At 32.4% G+C, this 25,719-nt stretch overlaps 1 protein-coding gene across 2 annotated transcripts in view; it reads left to right on the top strand.

The window, feature by feature from the left end:
• Positions 1 to 25,719, top strand: part of ck (unconventional myosin-VIIa ck) — a 98,111-nt gene that overhangs the window by 51,135 nt on the left and 21,257 nt on the right. For both annotated transcript variants that reach the window (XM_076414165.1, XM_076414164.1), the window contains 7 exons: positions 15,541 to 15,801; positions 22,071 to 22,225; positions 22,338 to 22,495; positions 22,598 to 22,848; positions 22,900 to 23,128; positions 24,212 to 25,258; positions 25,396 to 25,715. In XM_076414165.1, the coding sequence (XP_076270280.1) occupies positions 15,541 to 15,801; positions 22,071 to 22,225; positions 22,338 to 22,495; positions 22,598 to 22,848; positions 22,900 to 23,128; positions 24,212 to 25,258; positions 25,396 to 25,715 (2,421 nt within the window). The remainder of the gene's footprint in view (positions 1 to 15,540; positions 15,802 to 22,070; positions 22,226 to 22,337; positions 22,496 to 22,597; positions 22,849 to 22,899; positions 23,129 to 24,211; positions 25,259 to 25,395; positions 25,716 to 25,719) is intronic.

Raw genomic sequence — 25,719 nt, 5'->3', positions numbered from 1 at the left:
TCATCCGAAATAGCACATGCGCACTTCTTTCTGTTTTAAATTATTTTGGTTTATTTTGGAAAATATATATTTTCTAGATGATAATATTCATTATCTTAGGTCAAATAACACATAAAAATATTATATAGCTTTTGAGTTATTATTAAAATAATTCTTGATACTAGTAATCGCCCTGTGGTCATGTTTCTTTCATAGTAGTGTAAAAGAACTAATTTTAGGATGATATGTTTCTAAAATTGGTTTTCGCGGTATTTTCAATATAATATCAGAGATATGTTTGATATATGATATTAATTAAAATAATAACTATCTGTATTTAAATGTATTTAAACATATTAAAATATATACAAACTACCTCAAGAATTAACATTCAATAATCAACAAAGTATTAATAAGTGTAACTTGCTACGCCACTGAACATTATAACAAAATATCATAAGATTATTTTAAGAACTATAACAACTTTAGAGCACCAAAAATTCGTATATATGATGTTCATCTTCGAATATATACTTAGTCAGACTCGTTAATAGTCTTGTGATATAACACCTCCATCCTAAATTAACGACTACAAGAATGGACAACTTATAGTTCTAATAAAATTATATTTGAGTATAGCCTGTACCTTAGTTCGCCAGTTTTATATCTATGGTATGGAATGGTTTTCCAAGTTTTAGTGGCTCCAGATTATATCTAGGGCTGAGAAACTGAGGTAGTATAATCCACCGTTGGCTGGCGTTCACCCTGAATTACAAGGTTTTGTCCAAATTTCAGTAAATTCTGTTAATTCACAGCAACTTCAGTCAACTTTTGATGGCCTTACACCCTGAACTAAGATATTTATGCCGGGATTCCACGGACTAGGGAGATTTTTCAAAGCTTGAAGGTTTCTTACTTGTAATAGTTTATGGCTAGACGTCTTTGAGCACCTTCAATCCACCTTTTGTAACCTTCGTAACTGGGAACGATTCCTAATCCAACGCCAATCTCTTTTTTGTTCAATTGTCAATGAAATTATCGATTCATTATATCGATTGCGCTATACGAAGCTATGAAAGAAGAAACAGGTTTAAACCATTTAAACTTTTAAATTACTTAAAAATATTATTTTTTTGCGGAAAGAAGAGGGGACTTGTTGAATGGTGATACAAAATTGACACTAAGGATTTGTCTAGACGCCCTATCCATTACCACCATGAGCCATGGCACCTCGCCTCGTCTTCGAAAATACAGTTTTCGTAGTCAGGTCCATTAACAGTTGCGTGGTATAACATATATTCTTAGAACATATCATTATTTAACGAAAAAACGGTATAAAGAAGTAGCGTATTTATAATTTTTATCGGTATACTGATTGTAGTTAGGAAAAGTCTTCATATCTTTCCTAACGATATCATGACCTCAAATATTGAAGGAAATGAGAAATTCAAAGCACCTTTAGATTACAACTACAACTTGTAAAGTGTACGGTGCTAGGCCGAACAATAAAGCTCACAGAAAAATCGGAAAAAGTAATTGATTTATTCACATAGAATTTCATATATTTTCTCCTCTAAACTACACTACTGTTTTCTCAATTAATTTTGAAAATTCTGCATTGACTTAATTTAAATTATTAAAAATTCTTTAACAGCGTTCGATGGGATCGGAAGTCCTTGAATGGTTCTTCATGAAGTTGATGTTAATACTAATTTTTAGTAATCAACTATACCGCAATACAGCGTAAAAAAAGAACATTTTCTCATACGTATCAGGAGATTTTTTTTTATTTTACAATTTATCAATACACTAGATGCTTGATGTATTATAAATATAATTATAATAAATAATATAATAATAAATATTAAAGGGAACAATAATGCCATAACCATAACATAATATAGCAACATAATTAACAGATAAAATATTCGCAATCGAAGAATATTAAAATTAATAATAAAAAAATAAATCTTAAATTTTACATAAACCCTCAGTATTACCTTAAGAATATTGCTAATTATATCAATAACTATTGCAAATGGGAAAAGATGTTTCTTTAAATTAAAATTAATTAAGAACTGTTTACGTTCCACTACCACAGAACATGGCTTGGCCATTTCACTTATTGAGCATGACATTGCTGATCAAATAAACATAAAAAAGGTAATAAAAGAGTCTGCAGAAATATGTCTGAAAGTGAGAATGAAAAGTTTCTTGTAGCTTTCGCATATTTGATGTGACTTTTGTTTAGTTTTTATAGGACAAAGTATTGGTTTTTGTGATTGTAATAATATAATGTTGCAATAACATACTAATGTTTGTCCCAATCAATTATATTTCAATTTCGATTTCTAGTTAATTAAATAACAGATATATATTTCAAAATATGTCTAAGGATTGGCAGTTTATCTTTTTATTGCATTATATAGCCTTATCATCAATGTTTATTACTAAAATTCCGTAAAATGTTGATGAAATTATTATTTGCTTTTGGTTAACTTCATGTTTTCACTTATTCCTGTAATAATCGTTATCGTATTTTTGTACGAAGGGTCTTAAAATTTACACCGAGTTTGAATAAAAAAAAATACAAAGTGTACTTTTTTACTGGACATTTTTATATTAAATTACAAAATACATATAGAATAATACATCGAGCAAATGGCTTACATGAACTTACTGACATCCGACTCAATACGTTGGTGTTGATTCCGCAGGATTTCGGACATTCTTCATTATTGCGCATGGCAAAATAAGCGTTCGGAAGTAGCTTTTCTTCACTAATTCTCACTTGTTGACATTACGCACACTTTGTTTGATATTTTTGAATTTCGTTGATATAGCATTGAATCTCATACTGTAATTAATTTTTACCGTTTATCTAATTCACATTTCCATATAAATGTCGTCAATTTTAGACAGAAGGAATTCAATTTTCATGTAACGATAACCACCCCGTTTTTTGAAAAAGTAGGTTCTAATGATACTCCAGCTCAAAGTCCGCACAAAACAGGGACACGTTGTTAGTACATTTGTTTCTGCCACAATGAGTTCTCTGAACCCCATATATATATATATATATATATATATATATATATATATATATATATATATATATATATATATATATATATATATATATATATATATATATATATATATATATATATTGATGAAAAAGCAATGTATCGATATGAACAACTGTTAAACGATCTAATCGAAGTGTAAATTTGATGGTTTCATTGACATTGGTCATGGACATTTCTCTACAGAAAATAAAAGTTTTAAATTAGTATTATTGAATTTTTCATGTATATCAACGTAAAAAAAAAACATGAATCGCTCGCAATTGCATTTTCGACATTCATCACTTTTTTATTATATCTGAAGAATTATGTGACCGCCGAAATAGCTTTAGAAACTTATGGTGAAGCTGCTCCAACATATACCAATTGTTGGTTTTGGTTTCAACAATTTAAAAGTGGTGGTTTTTATGTCAGTGATGAAAGGCAATGAATTGCAAAACTTATTGGACAAGAACCTAGCTTAAACTATCAATAAATTTTCAGGGAGCTGAGTAGTTGATTAATCAACTACTTCCAGATATAGAAAAAAAGGAGAAAAACCGTTTTAACATCGTGGTCTCATCGCTTGCTGGGCAAAGAAGAGTTTTGAGTGGTGTATTGTGGCTAGCAATGAAAAATAGATCTACTACAATCCCGCGACCAAAGATATTACAAGTTGTCAAGACTGAATGAAACTATTGCTGCAGATGTTTACCGACTCCAATTTAACAAAGTATTGTTTGCATAAAAACATTATTAGCAAACCACAGAGTCATCATCTTGCAGAACAACATTCTGTCACACGTTGTAAAAGTTACATTAGAATACACTGACATTTTAAATGAAAAATTCTGGCGCACTTAGCGTACTTACTAAAACATAACACCTTCTGATTATCACCGAACAGCGAAATGTATTGACGATTGTCTAACTGCCAATCAATATCGTTTTATTTTTTGCAAGCTATTCCTTAATTACAGCCTTTGCGAACGCTTGTTGGAATTTTTGTTGGATTCCTGTTTCTAGCATGAAGTCTAATCTTATGTTAAAACCTAATCATATGTTATTCTAACTTTTACATTTTTCCATCAACTTTTGTTGTCTCTACACTATTTTTATTAGCGTTTTGTTATGGGTGGCCTAATGTTGAAATATTTGTGTCTATACACAAACTTAAATAACAAACCTTCCTTAATTTATGCTTTTAAAAATTGTATTATTTTAAAGCTAGGTCAGGAAGTTGCATTAGAGAAATCCTGTTTCTTAACAATGTTTGAAGGGATGACTTATATGTCTCCAAGAACAGCATATCCGTAAGTTCCCTATGGATACTTTCCATACTAACAGTTATCTCTGAAATAATTGTATTAAATTATGTTTATATTGGAAAAATATTCACTTCATAAATTTAATATCTAATAGAATTAACATTAGAGTATGTATATAGACACATTCTTTTCGGTGAATCAAAAATTATATTGTTTTTCTTTTTTTGAGAGATTTTGGTCATTATATCCATACTAATATTCAATGCAACTGTAGCACAATAAAAAAATTTCCATCAAAAACCCCAGCAGCTTAATAGAGTCGATACTTACATCTCTAATGCATTTCACTGGTAAAAAGGTGTCACCATTACCTCGTTTCCGTTCGAAGTTATTCATTACAGACATAATCTATTTCTAACTGACTATTTATTGACTATTATTGGTTTAACATTAACATTTCAACGCATTTTTATTGAACGGCCGGTAAATTTAACATCACTAATTGATCAAGTCTTCCTGAATGCTTCAATTACTCTCATCATAGTTGATGAAATTAACTCAATATTCCGACCATACTTTGTATAAAATCTGGATACTTTTGAAATATTGATTAGCAATGAAAACGAGTTGTTCTCTCGTATAGTATTCCATGTTTACTAACCCTAAATTGCCAGTTATCAAATTTTTATTTTTTAAGTTAGCAACAGTTTACCGTACACATTGTAGCAAATTCATATTTTATTAAAATTTTGGGACGCCATTTAAAAACGCAAATTATATATTAGTATGCTAAAAACAGCAATAAAAAAATACGCATGTGCTAAAAGTATTACTACCAGCTGTAGATGTTGTCGGCGACATGTGAAAACGTACGCATTTTATGCTGAAAATTCACAGTCGAATAGGATAAGAATTTTAAGTAGGCATTTCTAACAGTAAACAATTTTTATGGTCCTTGTCAGCCATAGGGAGATCGCCATTCGGTTTAGGTCACGTTTGCGAATGCCTAAAGAAAATATTCATTGCTTTCTATTCATATGTTTGTTTATGCTAATGATGTTAATGGCTAATTTGAAACAAACGGTAATGAAATTATTGTTTCTATTATAATAAATGAAATTATATACTTTGAGGGTTTCCCACGGCTGAGATTCTGTGATAGTATCATCAGCGTAGTAGTGATTCTTGTTATCGATAGATCAGATGCATACAAGATGTAAAACTAACACTAAAAATTCCGCGGCATTTTAATATTTGATAACAATCACATTTTATTTCATTTGAATATACAACACAATGAGTGGATAAAATGGGGCAAAGACGCATCTGAGGGTTGGTTTAAAGGGAATTAAATAATTTTATGAATGTCCCTCATGTAAAATACCACCAGGATCCGCCATGATTCCGGTTCTTCGGCTTTCAAAAGAGCTGGTGTTCAGAAATCAACCCAGAAAGTGTTATAATTAGTTTTAGGTGATGCAAAAGGTATTTTGTTGGAATACTGGATGCAAAACGTGTTAAAATAATACGCTCATATTATTATTTGTAATTTTTAATCAAGCACAATGAATGAGCATAATGAGAGTAACAGAGAATTAAAAAAAATTGGCTTACAGTAATAACATAACATAGGGAGATGCTAAATTACAAGTGTGATTCTAGTGTAAATAAATATAAAAATAATAACAATATAACAGGTCAATTGAAAAGTCCCCGGCGTACTTCGAGGGTGATACACTGATTATAGGGACCCTCCAACTTTTCCATACCATTTTTGTTGTTCGATACCATTTGTCCCTTACTTCAAAATAGGCCTCAGTTTCGACGGTCACCTCTTCATTCGGCGAAAATTTCTTCCCAGCGAGCATTCATTTGAGATCTGAGAACAGCAAATAGTCGCTGGGAGCCAGATCTGAAGAATACGATGGATGAGGAAGTAATTCGAAGCCCAATTAATGGATTTTTGCTATCGTTTTCACTTGTGACACGATGCATTGAATTAGTGAAACAGCACTTTATTTTTTTTCAAATGTGGCCGTTTTCAGCGATTTCGTTCTTCAAACGGTCCAATAACGCTATGTGATGTCGCTGTTGATGGTCATTTCTTTTTGAAGGTAGTCAATGAAAATTATTCCATGCGCATGCCATAATACAGACGCCATAACCTTGCCAGCCGAATATTGCATTTTCCCACGCTTTGGAGCGGGTTCATAGTGTGCAGTCCACTCTGATGACTGTCGATTGAACTTCGGAGTTAAATAATGGGCATGTTTCATTCATTGTCACATATCGACACAAAAACTCGTGTTTATTACGCTTGAACATCTTCATACACTGCTCCGAATCATCAACTCGTCGTTGTTTTTGGGCAAAAGTGAGCTCGCACGGAAATCACTTTGCACAGAGCTTTCTCAAATATTCGTGAAAGATATGATGTACACGTTCAGTTGATATCTTTAGAGAATCTGCCATTTCTTTTAAGTTCAATTTATGGTCATTCAAAATTATTTTGTGGATTTTTTAATGTTTTCATCGGTATGGGCATTCTCTTTCGGGCGTTCACTGCGTTCACCGTCTTTGGTGCTAATTTCACCACATCTAAACTTAGCATACCAATCCTTGATGGTTCCTGGGGCAGTGTCAGGAAACAGGGCATCAAGTCAAGTTTTTGCTTCGACTGTATTTTTTCCCTTCAAAAAGCAATATTTTATCAACACACGAAATTAATAAGCAATAATTCACAAACTAATGATCCGACAGCTGTCAAATGTATACACGCGTCTTTTGAGGGCTAACTAACTAGAAAACATATTGATTTAATTATAGTAGCGCCATCTATGTGTCAGGCCGGGGACTTTTCAATTGACCTTTTATCAAGTCAAGCGCCACTCAGAAGCTGAAGATGAACGTGGTCCTTTCATGAATATATTGTACATCACTTTTCTGATAAGAGAATCATGTCATTTTCATGTGAAAAAAAAATTTAGGCGAATTCAAATTAAAATATAAATAGCTATATTGGCTACTTGAAAGATTATCCAAAATGCCAATTGACAATAAGACACTAATCTACAATCAAGTGTTCAAATCAATATGGCTATATAGTATAGAGCTGTGGAGTTGTACCCTGAATAGCAATGTAAAGAAATTTGAAGTATTTCAAAATGATTGCGTAACGCAGTGAACGACCTTGGTATGCCTGCAATGAAGAATTACATAGTGACCTGAAAATTTCTACAGCCAAGAAAAAAATTAAAAGTTTCGCTGGGAAACACAAAGCCACGCTATACCTCCATGAAAACGCAGAGGAGCTTCAGCTAATACATACGACGACACTCTGTTCACAGACTAAAGAGGACTAAACCCTAGGAACTTGTGTGATAGTGCGTGAATGAAGGACTGTAAAGTATGATAACGGAACTATAGATTGTCATTGGATATACTATTATGTGTAAATTATTAATAATAAATTAATGGTTGATCTAAGAAGCCAGTTTTAATAACAAATACATTTAATTTTCAAATCAGTTTTGTACTACCAACAATAAGAAAAAGAAACAAAATAATCAAAATATATATGGAACAGGTATTAACAAAGCAAATAACTCAAATGTAACAAGAATTCATTGAACTCATTGATCGATTGACTCTATTCTTTTGAGGATTCTTTGCATCAAACAAAGCTTTTGCTGGGTTCATTATCGAAGTATTAATATTTCCATCTTTCGTTGCTTATGTTTAATAACTAATCCACACTATACAATTGAAATTTATACAAAAATATAACATATTTATAAAAATGTATAATAAAATAAATTACTAACACTATTTTTGTTTATTTCAGTTCTTCGTAATCATAATTTAATCGCTGTAAAAAGAATAATGAAGCTTTTATGAGATTGATAATAATGTGGAGTATTCCAAACATAACAATCATGAAATGTGGTTGAATATTAGCAAATTAAATTCGAAATGCTGTCGTATTACACTAGGCAATAAAATTGATATGAGCAACCACATACTGTCTGACTATCCAATAACAGTGTCCTAAGTACGATCACCAATAATACTATTGGATTTCACAATTGCTAGGTTATATCAAAATTATGTTAATCATTGCAAACCTACTAAAAAATTTAATACACAGGCGTAAATGTATTTGGCAATGTAAAAAACTTACTTCTGCATAGGTGATAGAAACTACAACACAAATAAGAAAGTTGAAATTTTATTATTCCTTTGATGACTTTATAATGTAAAACCAAAACAGTTTAATATATAGTAATTTTATTTTAATAAATATCTTGTAAAATTAAGATAACATATAATTACCAAAATTTAATCAAATGATTTTACATCCTAAATATCCTCCCGCGATGAATCCTTACACTAATTATCTGCTTGGTTTCTTTTATTTGACTATCTATTCGTGAGTTCGGTTGTATACTATTTATAAGTATTATTGGAAATGTTTGAAAATTAATAAAATTACACGTATAAAGTATATCAGTTACTCCATAACGTAGTGTATACGTCAAACCATTTGGTGTACAGTACATCAGATTAGTATTAGCTTTTTGCAATCATTGCAATTATGCAATGACCGTGATGGTATAGAATAGGATCTGACCACAGGAGGATATTTCAGATGTTCCTTAATCCCAAAACTAGAAGGAATTCGCTAAAGCTAATAGATATAAGGCCCCTGTGAATGTGATAAAGTGTACATAGGAGAAACTGAGAGGACTGACTGCAAACTGACTGACACGAATAAAACTACATCAACAAGGTGTGGACACCGGTCAGATTTAGCTGAATGCTGAAGGCACACTGACATTTCATTCATTTCACATGAACTTTTGAATGGTTTTAGCCACTACTTTTTTATTTATTCAACCCAAAAATATGAAAAAATATTGTTAATCACTCAGCAGTAGCAAGTATTTAAATAGAATAACCTGCTTACCCTGAAGATGGAATCCAACTATAGCGAAATGTCGGGTAATTTTAGTCAAGAGTCACGGCTCCAATCGTAAAGCCAATAGTTCAAAATTTAGATAAATTTCCTCAATCATTCAGTCATTCTAATTCCACTAATATTTAATTTATATTTGTATTATATTTTATTTATATTTGTTAGTTTATATTTATTAATTTATATTTGATTGATTTATATATTAACGCATATATTAATCTTGAACATATTATTTCTACATTGTTTTTTAAATTAAAACTATGAGAGGTAATCTAAATTTATTATTAAAAAATATTTACAGCAACAATAACTAAATTTCTGTTCTCAAAATCTCTTTAAATTATAATGATCCACACACGCTATGAAGTTAATTTATTTATATTTTTTAAGAGTAAACCCACTTTCCTTCGATTCAGATACCGCTAGATAGAGATAATTCTGATTTATTCGGTAAATTCGTGTGTTGCAAAACGAGTAAATGGACAATCGCGTCAGCATTATCTATAAGCCGATAAGAGTTGGCGGTTTTTTCTTGTTACAATAAAATAAGTGGGCTGTTGTACTACCTTCAGTTGTACTAATTAAAAATTGTTCCCATTTATAATGACACGTTCGTATATCAAAGTTTATATTATTCTCAAGGTTACACAATAGCAAATATAATGTAGAGCGTGAAAACTGCTTTACGTCACATTGATTTATTTTCTGAAAGGTAACATATACAATAAAAATAATATGTTTATAATTATTCCAGTGATCAAAAACTCTTCAATGATGTGCGAACTATTAGTTTATACAAGATCGATAATTTTTTTACATTGAGAAAAATTGGTACCATAAATTATTTTTCATCATTTTCTACAAATTTGCCTCATATTTCTAGCAAAATGATGATACCGTGTCAAAGGAACGACAGCCATGTCCCTATGTCACCATTTATTTGCCAGCAGTTAAACCAAAAAGTTAACGATATTTTAATCTTTAGTCTTTCTTAAGACTAATACAAATTTCGCAATTAAATTTAATTTAACTAAAATATATAAATATATTGAATTTGAAGAAAAAACTACATGAAAACTAACAAGATAATTAATATAATAAATTTGACATCTGTCGGATCATTAGTTTGCGAATTATAGCATTTTGAGTGAAGGAACGTTTGTTTGTGAATTGTGAAAAAATGGATAAAAAGGAATTTCGTGTGTTGATAAAATATTGCTTTTTGAGGGGAAAAAATACAGTTGAAGCAAAAACTTGGCTTGATGCCGAGTTTCCGGACACTGTCCCAGGAAAATCAGCTATCAAGGATTTGTATGCTAAGTTTAGACGTGGTGAAATGAGCATCGCAGACGGTGAAAAAAACGCGCGAATCATATCATTCACGAATATTTGGATAATAGAAAGTTCTGTGAAAAGTGGGTGCCGCGCTAGCTCGACCAAAAACAACAAAGAGTTGGTGATTCGGAGCAGTGTTTGAAGATGATCAAGCGTAATAAACCCGAGTTTTTGCGTCGATATGTGACATGGCTGAAACATAGCTCCATTATTTTACTCCGAAGTCCAATCGACAATCATCCGAATGGACCGCACACGATGAACCTGCTCCAAAGCGTGGGAAAACGCAACAGTCGGCTGATTAGGTTATGACGTCTGTATTTTGTGATGCGCATGGAATAATTTTCATTAACTACCTTGAAAAAGGAAGGACCATCAACAACTATTACATAGCGTTATTGGACCGTTTTAAGGAAGAAATCGCCGAAAAACGGCCGCATTTAAAGAAAAAGAAAGTGCTGCTTCTCGAAGACAATGCACCGTGTCACAAGTCAGTGAAAACGATAACAAAAACCCATCCATCAAATAGTATCTAAAAGTTGGACGGTCGCTATAGTCAGTTTATCACCCTTAAAGGGAATTATGAAATGAATTGAATAAAAGAAACTAATTTTGCCAAAAAAAATTGTTTTACTATGTAGTACCGTGCCCAAACAGTTATATTAAATTAGATTTGTTTTATTCCTCTTTAGTTTTGTGTTCGGCACCGACTTCAAACTGATTTTTATTTAGTTATTACAACGATTATTACGTACATATTGTATTTTAAAACGTTTTTTTTTTTCTATTAAAACTCTAAGTTTGATTATTTTTTACATTATAGTCAGTCCCTTATTCATTTTTTGAAGTCAGTTCAATTTTTTTATAATTTTTTTTTCTTTTTAGTGCTGGATATTTACTCTATAAATTGCGCACTTATTTTATTAAGTATTACAATGGATAGCTTAAGTAAAAGTACATCCAGTATGAGGAAAAATAGGAAAAGGGAAATAATGATTGAAAATAAGGAATATTTCAGGCCCGCTGTCTAGTCTAGGTGATTTGACAAATGTTCCAACCAAACTAGAAAAAGAAAGTTACTGCTCTATTGGGAATCGAACCCGCGATCTCCGCATGTTAACTTATCATCCCAACTATTACACCATATAAACAGTTGCCTACCATGTTTATATGACTTCTCATATGATAGGGTTAGTGCTTAAAAAGCAAACTGAATGGTTTTTACACTGAACTACTTCCGATGTTTCGTTACATCAGTTCAGCAGTAACATTATATACAAATATCTGATTAATTGTACTATATATATATATATATATATATATATATATATATATATATATATATATATATGAGATCTTGTTAATATATATGTATATATCAATATTACTTTCATATACGAATATGAAACTATTTAGTGAACAAATTGATTTTATTTTGAGTTTTCATTCAAGTTTTCATAACTTGTCTTAAGTGCACATATGCTCAACTAGTCAATCCTATGCTACATTTTGTTTGTTTCCCTGTAGTCTATAAGTAAAGCCAACTAAAATAGGATACAATATATATTGTTGAGGTTGTAATTAAGGTAGATGTTATGTAAAAATAATGAAAAAATAATATATGTAAAAACAATAATCCTGGGTACGTCTTTGCCCTGAAAGTAAAAAGAAGTAAGCTTTCAGTTAAATTTTTCGAACTTAAATATTTAACCTAGACCTCATAATAACTTTAACCTTTTACCTAGCTTATCAGTTTTGCTGATCATTATGTACATATAATTTATGATTACAGTTAAATAATAATGCTATAAAATAACAACATAATATTTTCCTGGCATAAAACTTATTTAATTAAGACGACAAGAATTTTACTGTTATGAAAGTCGGGAATTCGAACCCCGTTAAACGTGGGTGCCTTTAAGGAACAACGTTTTCAATTGCTACTGTATCCAGGCTTCTGAGGTAGCCTCCAAATTGGTCTCACACAATCGATAATAATAATTTAAAAGGTTAAATAGAAAAGATAAAGTATGCTAAAAACACCATTATGTGTTTCGCAAATAAAAATTAAATTAACCTAACTTTAGCTACTGTTAAAAATAGTTATTACACACACTTTATACAAATGCTTGTGTTTAGTTCGCTTCAATCTTCTGTTATCTTGCGCGTTTTTAAGTAGTTGCTTCTACGTTGGTGTGATCTAGAATCCGTATTGCAGCGAAATCTTGGATAACTTTATCACTCAATTCGATTGCGAGGTCATCGTGCAGTGCAGAAAAGCTTATTTTTGCATTGAATTATCAATTAATTTGAAGGCTAAGTGCAACTCCATATCTTTATCATCGACTGATAAATTAATCTCTTTGACCTTAGGCCGAGTTGGGAGTATCTTCCAACTAACCAGTACAGTTATTTAATATTGATGGTGATCTGCTCAGTTTTTTGTCTAACACGATATTTCCAGTTAGGTCTAACTTTAGTCTTCAGTGATATAATTAGGTCTTTTTGCCACAACGCCAAATTGACATGGATAGATGATAAGATATTATGATGAAAAGTTGTTATGGTGCATTTTCTAACTTCTAGGACCATTTATAGATCTTGTTGACTGCCACTTAATTCTTCTACAGCTCTAGTCTAGCTTCTTTATGCTTGTGAAATATGAATCGAATTTAAACCTTAAAAATGACTAGCAGTGACAGTGAATAGAGATTTAGATAGCTAATAATCTATAAAAAAATTGAATATTTTTGAAACATTGTTCCTTAAATTAAATTAGTTTTCTAATATATTAAACATTTTTTATGTAAAACCATTATATCTATTACTTTAGATTTTGCATATAAAATACATGCGCTGCAAATTTAATTAAAATACTGCCAAATACCAAGAATTGTTCCATCTTCCATAGAATATTATAAATAATTAAATAGAACTACATTATTTTGTTAATGATTACTACTGCTAAGTTGGATAAAAACAAACTGCTAAATTAGCAGACGTGGTATAGTCATATTGGTTTAACTTTAATAATATAAATTATTACATTATTGTTAAATGTCTACCTCCCGAGATATTTTGATCATGTGGTTTTTTGGTACTTATTATGAATGCTTTCAGTAGCTTTTTAATAGACTGTCGATTCTATTCACAAAACATTGAGAGTATACATGGAGTAAACATAGAGAGAAGGTAATCTCCCATGCATTAACTGTGAAAAAGTTTAGCGTTATTTTCCTACTAAAGGGCGCGAGTGTGTCAATATGAATAGGGAGAAATTTAAAATGTAATAATGGATATGTAATAATAATAATAATAATAGTAAAAATTAGAATAAAAAAAACTAAAAGTTAAAAACATTTTATTTAATTATATCGAACATTTTAAGTAAATATTTGGAAAATACATGCGACACATATAATTTAACAATGTTTATCAAAATCAAAAATATTAAAGTTTTTCCACTAAATAAGTGTAAATTGCTTTTTACAGTACACAACACAGTGCAATACAATATATATAATGTTGAAGATATTTTCTTTGAGATATATTTATTGTAAATATATAATTGTACGGCATGCTGAATTATATTTAGATGTTTCAATTAATGATTTGGTTGACTTTCTCACCCACCAAAACAAACAATTATCATTAACCCATTATTTTTCTAATTATATCTCGTTAAGAATGCTCAATACAGTTGATTGTATTAAGAAACACAGGTATATACTTATATAAAATATTACTACGGCGCATGTCAAGTGTTGTGCATAATTTTTGAACTAAATAGAACAGCGAAGACATTGCTTGTTAATCAAATTGATACTGTGAAACCATTTATCGCAAAACAGTATTAATTTAGCAGTGTGGACAGTGTCATAGTTTGCCAGCACACCTGGACGCTCTGAAATAAATGAAAGGAATTATTAAAATATTAATTACACTTACTAAACACGTGACCGCAGCACTTCATCTTGATTTCGTTTATTTTGTAGCTAATAGCATGATTATCAGTAAGCTTGTCACAACTCTGAAATTGGCTCCTTTTATCGACTATATAAAATTGTTCAGATTTACACAGATCATTTTAACTATAAAAAACAACTAACACAATAAAAAAATGTTTTTAAGTTTGTTTTGTCAGCCATGTTGAAAAATTCATCCCAACTCGAAAAAATGTTTTCTATAGAAGCTTTGTCTAAAAAAATTAAACCGAAATCGTTTGTATGTAAATCAAATTCTTTATATGGGAAGTACATACCAAAACAGTCGAAAATATCTAGCAATTTCTTGATTATTTTCATAAAATATAAACTACTGTATGTCTCGTTAGTTTCTAGAAAAGCACTGTTGTATATGCGCCCAAGATCCATTTCTATATTCTCTATATTTTGTGATTCCATTTCAGTCTTCATTTGTGAATTTTTTTATTACCGGATTCTTTTATATGTATTTTAATGTCTCCTTTTTACCAACAAAGATTTATCTGGACTGGACTTACTGCTTAACATGGACTCCGAACCACAGTACTCGGCCTTACGCCTACCGACTGGCCAGTGACCAACTTAGAGACCATCCCAGAAGTCTTACCCAGCCTGGTTACTGGCGTGACTGGGATGGATATTACTTGTCGGATTTTCGACTATTGCCTATAAAGACATTTACAATTACAGTCACAAACATAAAGTACATCCATATCCCAGCAGGATTCGAACCCGCTACTATCGCAACAGTAGGAGGCCTGACCTGTCGTCTTGACCATTACGCCAACGAAGCCGGCTGATTATAGGAATTAAATAAATTAAAACCATCCTCCTGATCTGCGAATCTGAACAATCAAATCGATTTTTTTTTGTTTAATGAACGGGAATAAAAATGTCATCTACTCCATTATAATATATGTGTTATTTTGTTTCAGGGTGATTATATCTGGATTGAACCCGTGAGCAATGGAGAGTTCGACGTGGCCATCGGAGCTCAAGTGCTGCAAGCTGAAGGCCGTCGGGTCTACGTACGAGATGACGATGGTCGGGAGCACTGGTTGTCTCCCGACCGTCGCATCAAGGCCATGCATGCCACCTCAGCGCATGGCGTCGAAGACATGATAGGATTGGGGGACCTCCACGAAGCTGGCATTTTGAGGAACCTTCTCATCAGATATAATGACAATATAATATACGTACGTACAATATTTTACTATATTTTAACTGTTATTTTGACAATATGGCGCTTTGATATGTTTCTCTTATGAAAAATTATCAACTTATTAAACAAGACAGGATATATTATTGCTCCGTTGAGGATGTTTTCCAATTCCTCGTCTTCCTTTTGTGCTTTTATCATATGTGCTGTAATTTCTTCCAGTCTGAGACAATTTTCTTGAAAAGAACGCTATGGGTTGAAATTCCTTATTTGATTGAATTTGTTGCAAAACTCCCCCCATAGCTTTGTCGGATGCATCGACGGAACTAGTCCTAAAAGTTTAGTATCAGGGTCAAAGTCAAATCAAAGTCTATACAGCCAACTGTCTTTTTATTATGTCAAACGCCCCTGCATTTGATCGTCCCATTTAATTTTTTGAATTTGAGCTTATTATTTGCTAAGGCTTTTGTATCCATGTACCATTATGTAGGTATCCATCTTCGATAGAAGTTGACCATTCTTAAAAACCTTTGCAGCTCTTGAACTTTTCGAGGTTTTGAGATATTTTCTATGGCTTTTACTTTTTCAGGTAGTGATGAAATTCCATAGCTGTTGATTTTTGTTCCTAAGTATGTAACTTCTTCTGCTCCAAATTTACATTTGTTTGACTTTATTGTTAGCCCTTGTAGTCTCTTTAAAACCTTCTCCGCATGTTGAAAATGTTCTTGACGGTTGCTTGAAGCGATGAGAATATCACCAATATAGACATATACGTAAGGTCTTGGAACAATTTATCCAATAATCGTTGTAATGTTTGAGCAGCGTTTCGTAGTCCCAATGGCATATTCATATAACCCTAGCAGTGTTGTGATGGCTGTCTTTTCTATATCCTCTGATTTCATTGGTATTTGATGATATGCTTTCTCTAGATCAATTGTTGTAAATACGTTTGTTTTGTAAATTTTAACTAAAGACTTGTATGTGTGGTATAGGATATCGAACTTGTTTTGGTGTTTGCATTTAACATTCGATAAAATTTCGTATAAAGTTAACTCTCAATTTATCTGTAGGTTATACGGCACACGACGGGAAAATATTTTTTACAACTAAATGGCCATGTATGTCACAATCTCTCTGTTTGTATATAAGATGATAGTAGTAGATACAGTATCGATATTTTCTGGTAACAACCGATTGTGGATGATCTTCAAGGAATCCATCCTGGGTCGAGCTTCGATTACTATTGAAATCATTTTACCAGTCTTCAACATGATCATTGTCATCAATCCATAGCTGGTGCTCTGAGAGAGTGTCTACTTCTCGATCAATATTCTGATGTTAGTGCCACAGAACTTCATACAATCTTCATTAAATCTTGGAAGCAACTATTATAGCTTCGGACAATCTTAATCACCTATTTTTCAGACCGCCTCTCTGATTTTTATCCATATTTTTTTTAGGAGCTATTTACTACATCTTCCACTAAAAAGTTCGTTTTCGCCACACAAGTATGTGGGGAATTCTCCTTTTTTTCGACAGATACCCAAACCATTGTAACATGCGTCTTTTGATTTACTCCTCAATATGCACTGATCTTAAACGAATAACATATTTTCTAATACGATCTGAGAGAAAAACATGTATAATCTGTTTTAAGCATCACATTTGAAAACCTCAAGCTTGCAGATGTTAGAGTGTAACAGTGTCCAAGCTTCGGAGCAAGTCTTGAATTGCTAAAATAATCGTTCTAAAGAGGTAGATTTTCACGTTGATTGTAACATTTCCTCTCTTCCACATGCATCATCTTAGAGATGCAAAATATCCTGCAGCTTGGCTTATTACTTCAACTTTCTTCTCTTATATTACTGATCCCAAATAAATGCACTCCTGAACTTGCTCTAACTGAATCCCGTTGGGATTGTCAATACTTTGATCTTTTCTCTTTTCTCAAGCCATATATCTCTGCCCTGCAAACTTTATCATGAAGACGTCTCAACATTTGTATCAGCGAATAAAGCAATCGGCCAAGGAGCCTGTAGCATCATATTAAATGCCATGTCTATTTGTAAACTTTTCGCATAATTACATCTTCTTTTCGTACCCCCGCGTAGCAAATGAATGTGCCTGAATAAAAGAATAATCAGTTTCCAAGGATGCCCAAAATAAAACCCAGTGTATACAGTCAAAAATAATAAAAAAGCAGAGCAGTAATCCTTCCTGGAAAGGTGCGAAAATCTTATCTAATCAACAGCGAGTTAGTCTAAATCCCACCTGCTCTTCTTAGGTTGTTTTATTTGTGCTCATAATAAATACCCTCTTCAATCGCTAAATTTATATGAACAGAACATAAGCTGTTAAAATAATGTATCTCCATCGGCCTTGATCATCTCTGTCGCCAGCGGTCTTACCCAACCTTAATGATTTTATTTCCGTTGGCAATTCGTCAATTGTCCGCTTATCTTCAGAAAATGTAGTTTCTGGAATTGCTGGCGGAGTAGCTAAACCCTGTGGTGAGACATGATTGTAAAGTCGCATGAAGAAGTCTCTCCATTATCGCCATATAAATAAATACATTCATCGATCGATATGCTGTCGTCTTAATAATCCACGTCTAGAAATCGCAAGCAAATGTTCACGAGTTAATTTCATCTTTTGTCCGAGATGAATTTTACAAGTTACTGTAAACAATACAAATCACCCCCAAATTATAAAATGTGTTGAAAAAGGTGATGCTTAACATTGCCGAGTTTTTAATGAAAACGTCAAATAACGGCTGATAACACTTAGTGCTTCCCGGATCAGAAATATAACAACCCTGGTATTAGAATTAAAACCAACTAGTTTTAAATGGTCGGAAATATAATAGTTTAAATAACAGTTGATTCGACGAGATTGAATTATGAGAATTCTCGCTCGATAAATTTCATACGCAGGTGGCAACGAGCTCAGCTGACTGCTACAAGTGGGTCAAATTTTAAGAATTATAAATATAGCCTAATGATATGATAATTTTCTTTTAAAAATTATCCATGGTAAACAAGCAGTAGATATAGTGTCTATTCAGAGGCACTACTAACACTAACGGGATCTTTTTATTATTAGTATTATAAATAAGAGACCCTAAAGCAGGTGTTTTACAAGGAAGTGTAGTGGGTCAATTATTTAGCTACTTCACACATGTGATATACCACAAATGGAAAATATCACGATGGTTATATTTGCTGATGATATTACGATTTTTGGTGTCGAAGACAATAGCGAAGAAGCAACAAAAAAATTACAATTAGCCCGTGACAATATATATAATTGTGTCCAAACCTGGAAAATAAAAATTAATCTGTGCATTTGCAGTTCATCTATAATCAGACCACACAAACATCAAACTGGTGGAGAGCTGGAGAGCTTCGGCGCTCCGAGAGCTGGCTGACCAGTTTCCTGAGGTTTATGAAAAAAACCATCGACAACATTTTGACCGAAAAACTTGGTTATCGTAAGGTGTGTGCGCAGTGGATCCCACACATGCTTTCAGAAACCCACAAAGACAATCGCGTCAAGTGTGCCGAGAGTTTTCTACGAGAATAACGAAGAATTCTTGGACTCCATTATTACGGGAGATGAAACGTGGCGTCACTACGTCACTCCGGAAACAAAAGAACAGTCGAAACAATGGCGCCATCCCGAATCGCCTAGGCGAAAGAAGTTTATGTTTTAGGACCGAGAAGGCATCTTACTTACCGAGTTTATGCCTAAAGGAACCACAATAAATTCGGACAGGTACTGCGAAACGTTGACGAAACTCAAAAGAGTCATCCAAAATCGCTGGAGAGGAAGACTGACCAAGGGCGTTAGGCTGCACTACGACAACGCGCGTCCGCATGTCTTTCGACAGACCACCGCCCTATAAAGTACAAGCTTTCAGATGGTACACTTATTTATGGCCTTACATCTGGAAAATATTTGGGAACCTTATTTTTTACTTGCCCCTCGTATATAGAAATGGACAATTCAATACCGAGTATAAAACTTACAGTAAAAAATAAATCATTATCTTCTATTATAATTTGTTGCATTGCATTACCTAATTTGAACTAGTAGATACTACTAATCTATCCATAAAGCATCCATTAACGTATATCAAAACAGGAAAAATTCAGAATGTACATTGAAGGGATTGAAGATATCATATATTTAAATAGCAGTGAAAACTGACTGCTGAGACTTAGCGGAAAATAAAACTGATATTAATTATGAGGTCAAAAACCAGATGACACTAAATAGAAACGAAGCCTATATGAAAATGTCCCGAAAAATTTTTCGAAAATAATTCTCAACAATCTTTAAATTAATATTAAAATGTAACATATATAAGGTTAATCATATATGGTATATAATGCGTTTTAGGCATAATTAATTCTAATTGAAGGTCGTGGTAGATACGGTTATTATTAAATGAAAATCATACTGTTTAACAATTCAATTATGTAGCAAAATAATACTTGTGTGAAGCGTATAGACAGTAGCTGATCTGAAAAGAACCGCCTTTAATACCTTGACAGATGTATTTCACTAATTCTAGCGTTATATTTATTTATAAAAATAAAAAATGCTTTTAATACTGCTGTAAATATTTTAGCGAATGCGCCGCATTTTAAAACCCTATTCTATTTTTTTTTATCTCCCATTGATATCCTAATTATTAAGTATTTGCGATATTTTTATCCTTTTTTTTTCACCTTAAATCGCCATTTATTGAAAAATTTTCAAATAACAATTGCATTCGGTTTTAGCAGCTCGCATGCACTAAACCTAGCTGATCCCGCAATATACACAGCAAGACTTTATAGTCATGAATATTCCGCTTCAGCTCGTGGGGTAACCCATAACTTCAAAAACTCTTTTTTCCTGACAAGCAATGAAACCGTGATGTTGAACCGTGATGAAGAAATATAGTTTTCAGTAAATTCGTGTGTCTTTCGTGTATTTTTTCTTCTATTTGATCTTTTCCTAACCATGTAACGGTGTGGTAACATTTAATTCATCAACTGCTAGATAGTCTGAAAAACTATCGAGAGTTTAACGGGGCAGCGTCACCACAAATTTCAGAGGGTTTGATGGGATTCAGCAGTAGATTTCTTTAAATCAAGAAACACAAATAATGATTGTCGAAAAAGTAGTAATGTTGGGCATTCCATGATGATCCATTACATATATAAAATAGCTCAATAATACTCATACTTTATATCAAAAACCGATTTTGTATTTAGAGTATAAAAACGTATCCTGTAAATATTTTAGAGAAGGTGCAAAGCACAAGTTACTCAATAACTCTATTATACTCCATTCAATAAGGCAGTGAACTCACGTCATATAAATTTATGACGTCAAAACGTCGCAATGTTGCCGCATCAACTTTTAGTTTTAATTAATTTTAACTTTGACAAATAACAAAATTCTGATCTAAATAAAGTAATGTGAAATCTAATTACTGTTAACATTATAGTACATGTAATCTCGTTTTTGTTCGAAGTTTATTGAGACTAACTTTAATTTTTTTTGTAAACTAATTACTTTATTTAGACTAATTAGGGACGCAATCTGTTTCTGACTCTGACTCTCTAATGGCTTCGGTATTTTCAATCAGAGTAATAACAAGTAGCGACCTGAAATTTATCAAAATAAACAAAGAGCCACCACAACGTTTGTCGGGTTACAACCTGTAATTATTATCACAAATATTTTTAAAAATTTTACAGACGTTTAACAATCAGGCTAATTTTGTAAGCTGATTCAGTTACATGTTCAAACGTATCAGACAGCATTGTATCTCTTTTTAACTAGAATAAAATGAGAACGAAAATATAATCTGATTTTAAAACGAATTTACATATTGCGATACATTTGACATCGTAATGACGTGATTTCACTAATATTTTGAACAGATTATATAACAGAAAAGAGATTTTGATATGTATTTATTTTAAATATGGTACTAAATTCTAATGTTTTTTTTTTGGAAATTAAAATAAAAATGCTTAACTTATAATTATGCTAACAATAATTGTACTAAAGAATAAATATTTACACTAAAACAAATATATATATATATATATATATATATATATATATATATATATATATATATATATTATTAATGCTTTTATTGTACACAACATAAAAGGTACATATATATATATATATATATATATATATATATATATATATATATATATATATATATATATATATTTATATATATATATATATATTGAAATAATTTAAATATGTTTATGTTTTTTTTAATTTCAGACGTACACTGGTTCTATTCTTGTTGCTGTTAATCCTTATCAAATCCTGCCCATTTATACAGCTGAACAAATCAAATTGTACAAAGAAAGAAAAATTGGAGAACTGCCACCTCATATATTTGCAATCGGTGATAATTCCTATGGGAACATGAGAAGGTATTATCAATCACTATTATCACCATTACATTTTTATTTTTATAATAATAATAATATATTTCTGTGCTTATTTAAAAAATCGATTTCTTAATACTTTAATAATTTAATTAAGGTATGGACAGGATCAATGTATTGTCATCTCTGGAGAGTCTGGAGCTGGAAAAACCGAAAGTACAAAATTAATATTGCAATACTTAGCCGCGATCAGTGGCAAGCACTCATGGATCGAACAACAAATTTTAGAAGCTAACCCGATATTAGAAGCTTTTGGTAATTTACTGATTATTAGCAATTATTTTTCTGAAGTATAAACTTATATTACCATTTTTTGATCTACTGTTACTTACAGATAAAAATAACATCATTTTTTAGGAAATGCAAAAACCGTAAGAAATGACAATAGTTCCAGGTTCGGTAAATACATAGATATTCACTTCAATGCAAACGGCGTTATAGAGGGAGCCAAGATCGAACAATACCTATTAGAAAAAAGCCGGATAGTGTCACAAAATCCCGAGGAAAGGAACTACCACATCTTCTATTGTTTGTTAGCTGGCTTAGGTAAAGAGGAAAAAAGGAAACTGGAATTGGGAGATGCCAGTCAATACAGATACTTGACTGGTGTAAGTTTAGCAAATTAGTTAAGCAACAAGTTTTTATATCTAATCTTTTAGGGTGGAAGTATAACCTGCGAAGGTAGAGATGATATAGCGGAATTTGCCGATATAAGAAGCGCAATGAAGGTGTTGCTGTTTTCCGATCAAGAAATTTGGGAAATCATGAAGTTGTTGGCGGCGTTGTTACATATAGGAAATATCAAATATAAAGCTACAATTGTCGATAATCTTGATGCTACAGAAATCCCAGATCCAACCAACGTACATAGAGTAGCCAATTTATTAGGTAAAATATCTGTTAATACAATATTTACCTCTTAACTTATGCTAGAGTATCTCGCTGAACATGATTAGGGACTCTTACATGGTTCAAGCAATATTTTTACTTTTCCTTGCTTGTAATAAAATAACGATACCAAAGTGGAACTGCATTAATTCATAAAAAAATACAGGCAGATGGTGTTACTGTGTATTAAATCGCATCGAGTATATTTGTAATCAACTTCATGTTGAAGTTTCACTGAGAGGCCTCACTTTTCAACTTATATCATTTCACCAAAGTGATAATAAGCAATGTCAATGAAAATGCCCGAGTTTATGTCGAGTAACTCCCATTTGCGGAAAGTTTTACTTTTTTACTTCCGTTTGAAGAAAAAGACAGCTAAAGGTCGTGGCAATGCTGTGGCAACCATTCTCCATCTGGTTTTAACGTGGCGGTTTTAACACTGAAGATAAAGAGCGTTCTGGACAGCTAAATAATTTTAACAAGAATTTGAAGCGATTAATCGATGAATGGTAATGGTCGCTAGCGATTGTAAGTGATGCTTTTAACCCAATAACTGCGCGAAAAACGACTGGAATACAAGCAAAGACACGACAATCTTATTCTTTAGCATGACAACTCTCAACCACATGGTGCCAAACGGGTGAAAACATACTTGGAAACCTTAAAATAGGAAGTACATTCTCCAGACTGCTCCTTCTGATTACTACTTGTTCTGACATATAAATCGTATCCTATATGAGCAGCTCTGTTCTTATGAAATTACCAAAAGTGGGTTGATCCGTAGATAAATTCAAAAGATACATCATTCTTTCGAGATGGAATCCGTAAATTGCCTAAAAAATGAGAAAAAGCGGCGGCAGATGCACAACAATTTGAATAAAATACATTCTACCGATTTTTCACAAAAAGCTTTAAATTTTTAAAAGCTCTTTTAAACAAATTTATAGGCTAATACATTCCTGGGTTTAACAAAATATATATAAACCCAGTTTTGAAAGAAACAAAACCACATCTATAATCTCCACTACAAATTTCGTTCCTCCTAAAATCCGCATCAATGTTCTTTATTATTTTACTTTCCAGGTGTTCCGGTTCAACCTTTAATCAACGCTTTAACCCGTAAAACTTTATTCGCACATGGTGAAACGGTTGTTTCTACACTCTCCAGGGAGCAGAGCGTCGATGTCAGAGATGCCTTCGTCAAAGGAATCTACGGGCGATTGTTTGTCTTCATCGTGAAAAAAATTAACGCTGCCATCTACAAGCCGAAAGAAAGACAGAGAAGTTCTATAGGCGTTCTCGACATTTTCGGTTTCGAAAACTTCAATCACAACAGTTTTGAACAATTCTGCATTAATTACGCCAATGAGAATTTACAGCAGTTCTTCGTTAGGCATATTTTCAAATTGGAACAGGAAGAGTATAATTTGGAGGGTATCAATTGGCAACACATCGAATTCGTTGACAATCAAGACGCGCTAGATTTGATAGCTGTTAAACAATTGAACATCATGGCTTTAATTGATGAAGAGAGCAAGTTTCCGAAGGGCACTGACCAAACAATGTTGGCCAAACTACACAAACAACATGGAACTCACCGAAACTACCTGAAACCAAAATCTGATATTAACACAAGTTTTGGGCTAAATCATTTCGCAGGTGTTGTATTCTACGACACCAGGAGTTTTCTAGAGAAAAATCGAGATACGTTCAGTGCAGATCTACTCCAACTAGTCACAGTCAGCAAAAACAATTTTTTACAGCAGCTATTCCATGACGATATTGGCATGGGATCAGAGACCAGGAAACGAGCGCCTACTTTGTCAACACAGTTTAAGAGATCATTAGATTCACTCATGAGGACATTGTCCAATTGCCAACCGTTTTTCATTAGATGTATCAAGCCTAATGAACTGAAAAGACCTATGGTATTTGATAGGACCTTATGCTGTAGGCAACTAAGATATTCTGGTATGATGGAAACCATTAGGATTAGAAGGGCTGGATATCCCATAAGACACACATTTGGTGAATTTGTGGAGAGATATAGGTTTTTAATTCACGGAGTTCCCCCAGCGCATAAGACTGATTGCAGAGCTGCTACTTCTAGAATCTGTCAGATAGTATTAGGTAAGTCTATCAAAGATCCAGTTATAGCAATAATATCCAATAATTTGTCACAAAAAAAATTGGCGCAGGTATCAAGATTAATATTTAGAACGCATATTATTAATACAGTAAAATATATAAACATAATTTTATTTCAGGTAGATCTGATTACCAATTAGGCAACACTAAAGTATTTTTAAAAGATGCTCACGACCTATTTCTCGAACAAGAAAGAGACCGTGTTCTAACACGAAAAATCCTTATATTGCAGAGAAATATAAAAGGTTGGGTTTATAGACGCCGGTTTCTACGATACAGGGCAGCTGCTATTACTATCCAGAAGTACTGGAAGGGATATATTCAACGACAAAGATATAAGAGGATGAAAGTGGGCTACATGAGACTACAGGCCCTAATAAGAGCTAGAGTATTGTCTCATAGGTTTAGACATCTTAGAGGACACATAGTTGGTCTTCAGGTAT

This window comes from Rhynchophorus ferrugineus, unplaced genomic scaffold, assembly GCF_030347505.1.
Source record: "Rhynchophorus ferrugineus isolate W39M unplaced genomic scaffold, kcgeb_rfMv2 rfM9, whole genome shotgun sequence".
NCBI lineage: Eukaryota > Metazoa > Arthropoda > Insecta > Coleoptera > Curculionidae > Rhynchophorus > Rhynchophorus ferrugineus.
The sequence above is the reverse complement of the archived record's forward strand: the minus strand, read 5'-3'. Positions and strand labels throughout refer to the sequence as shown.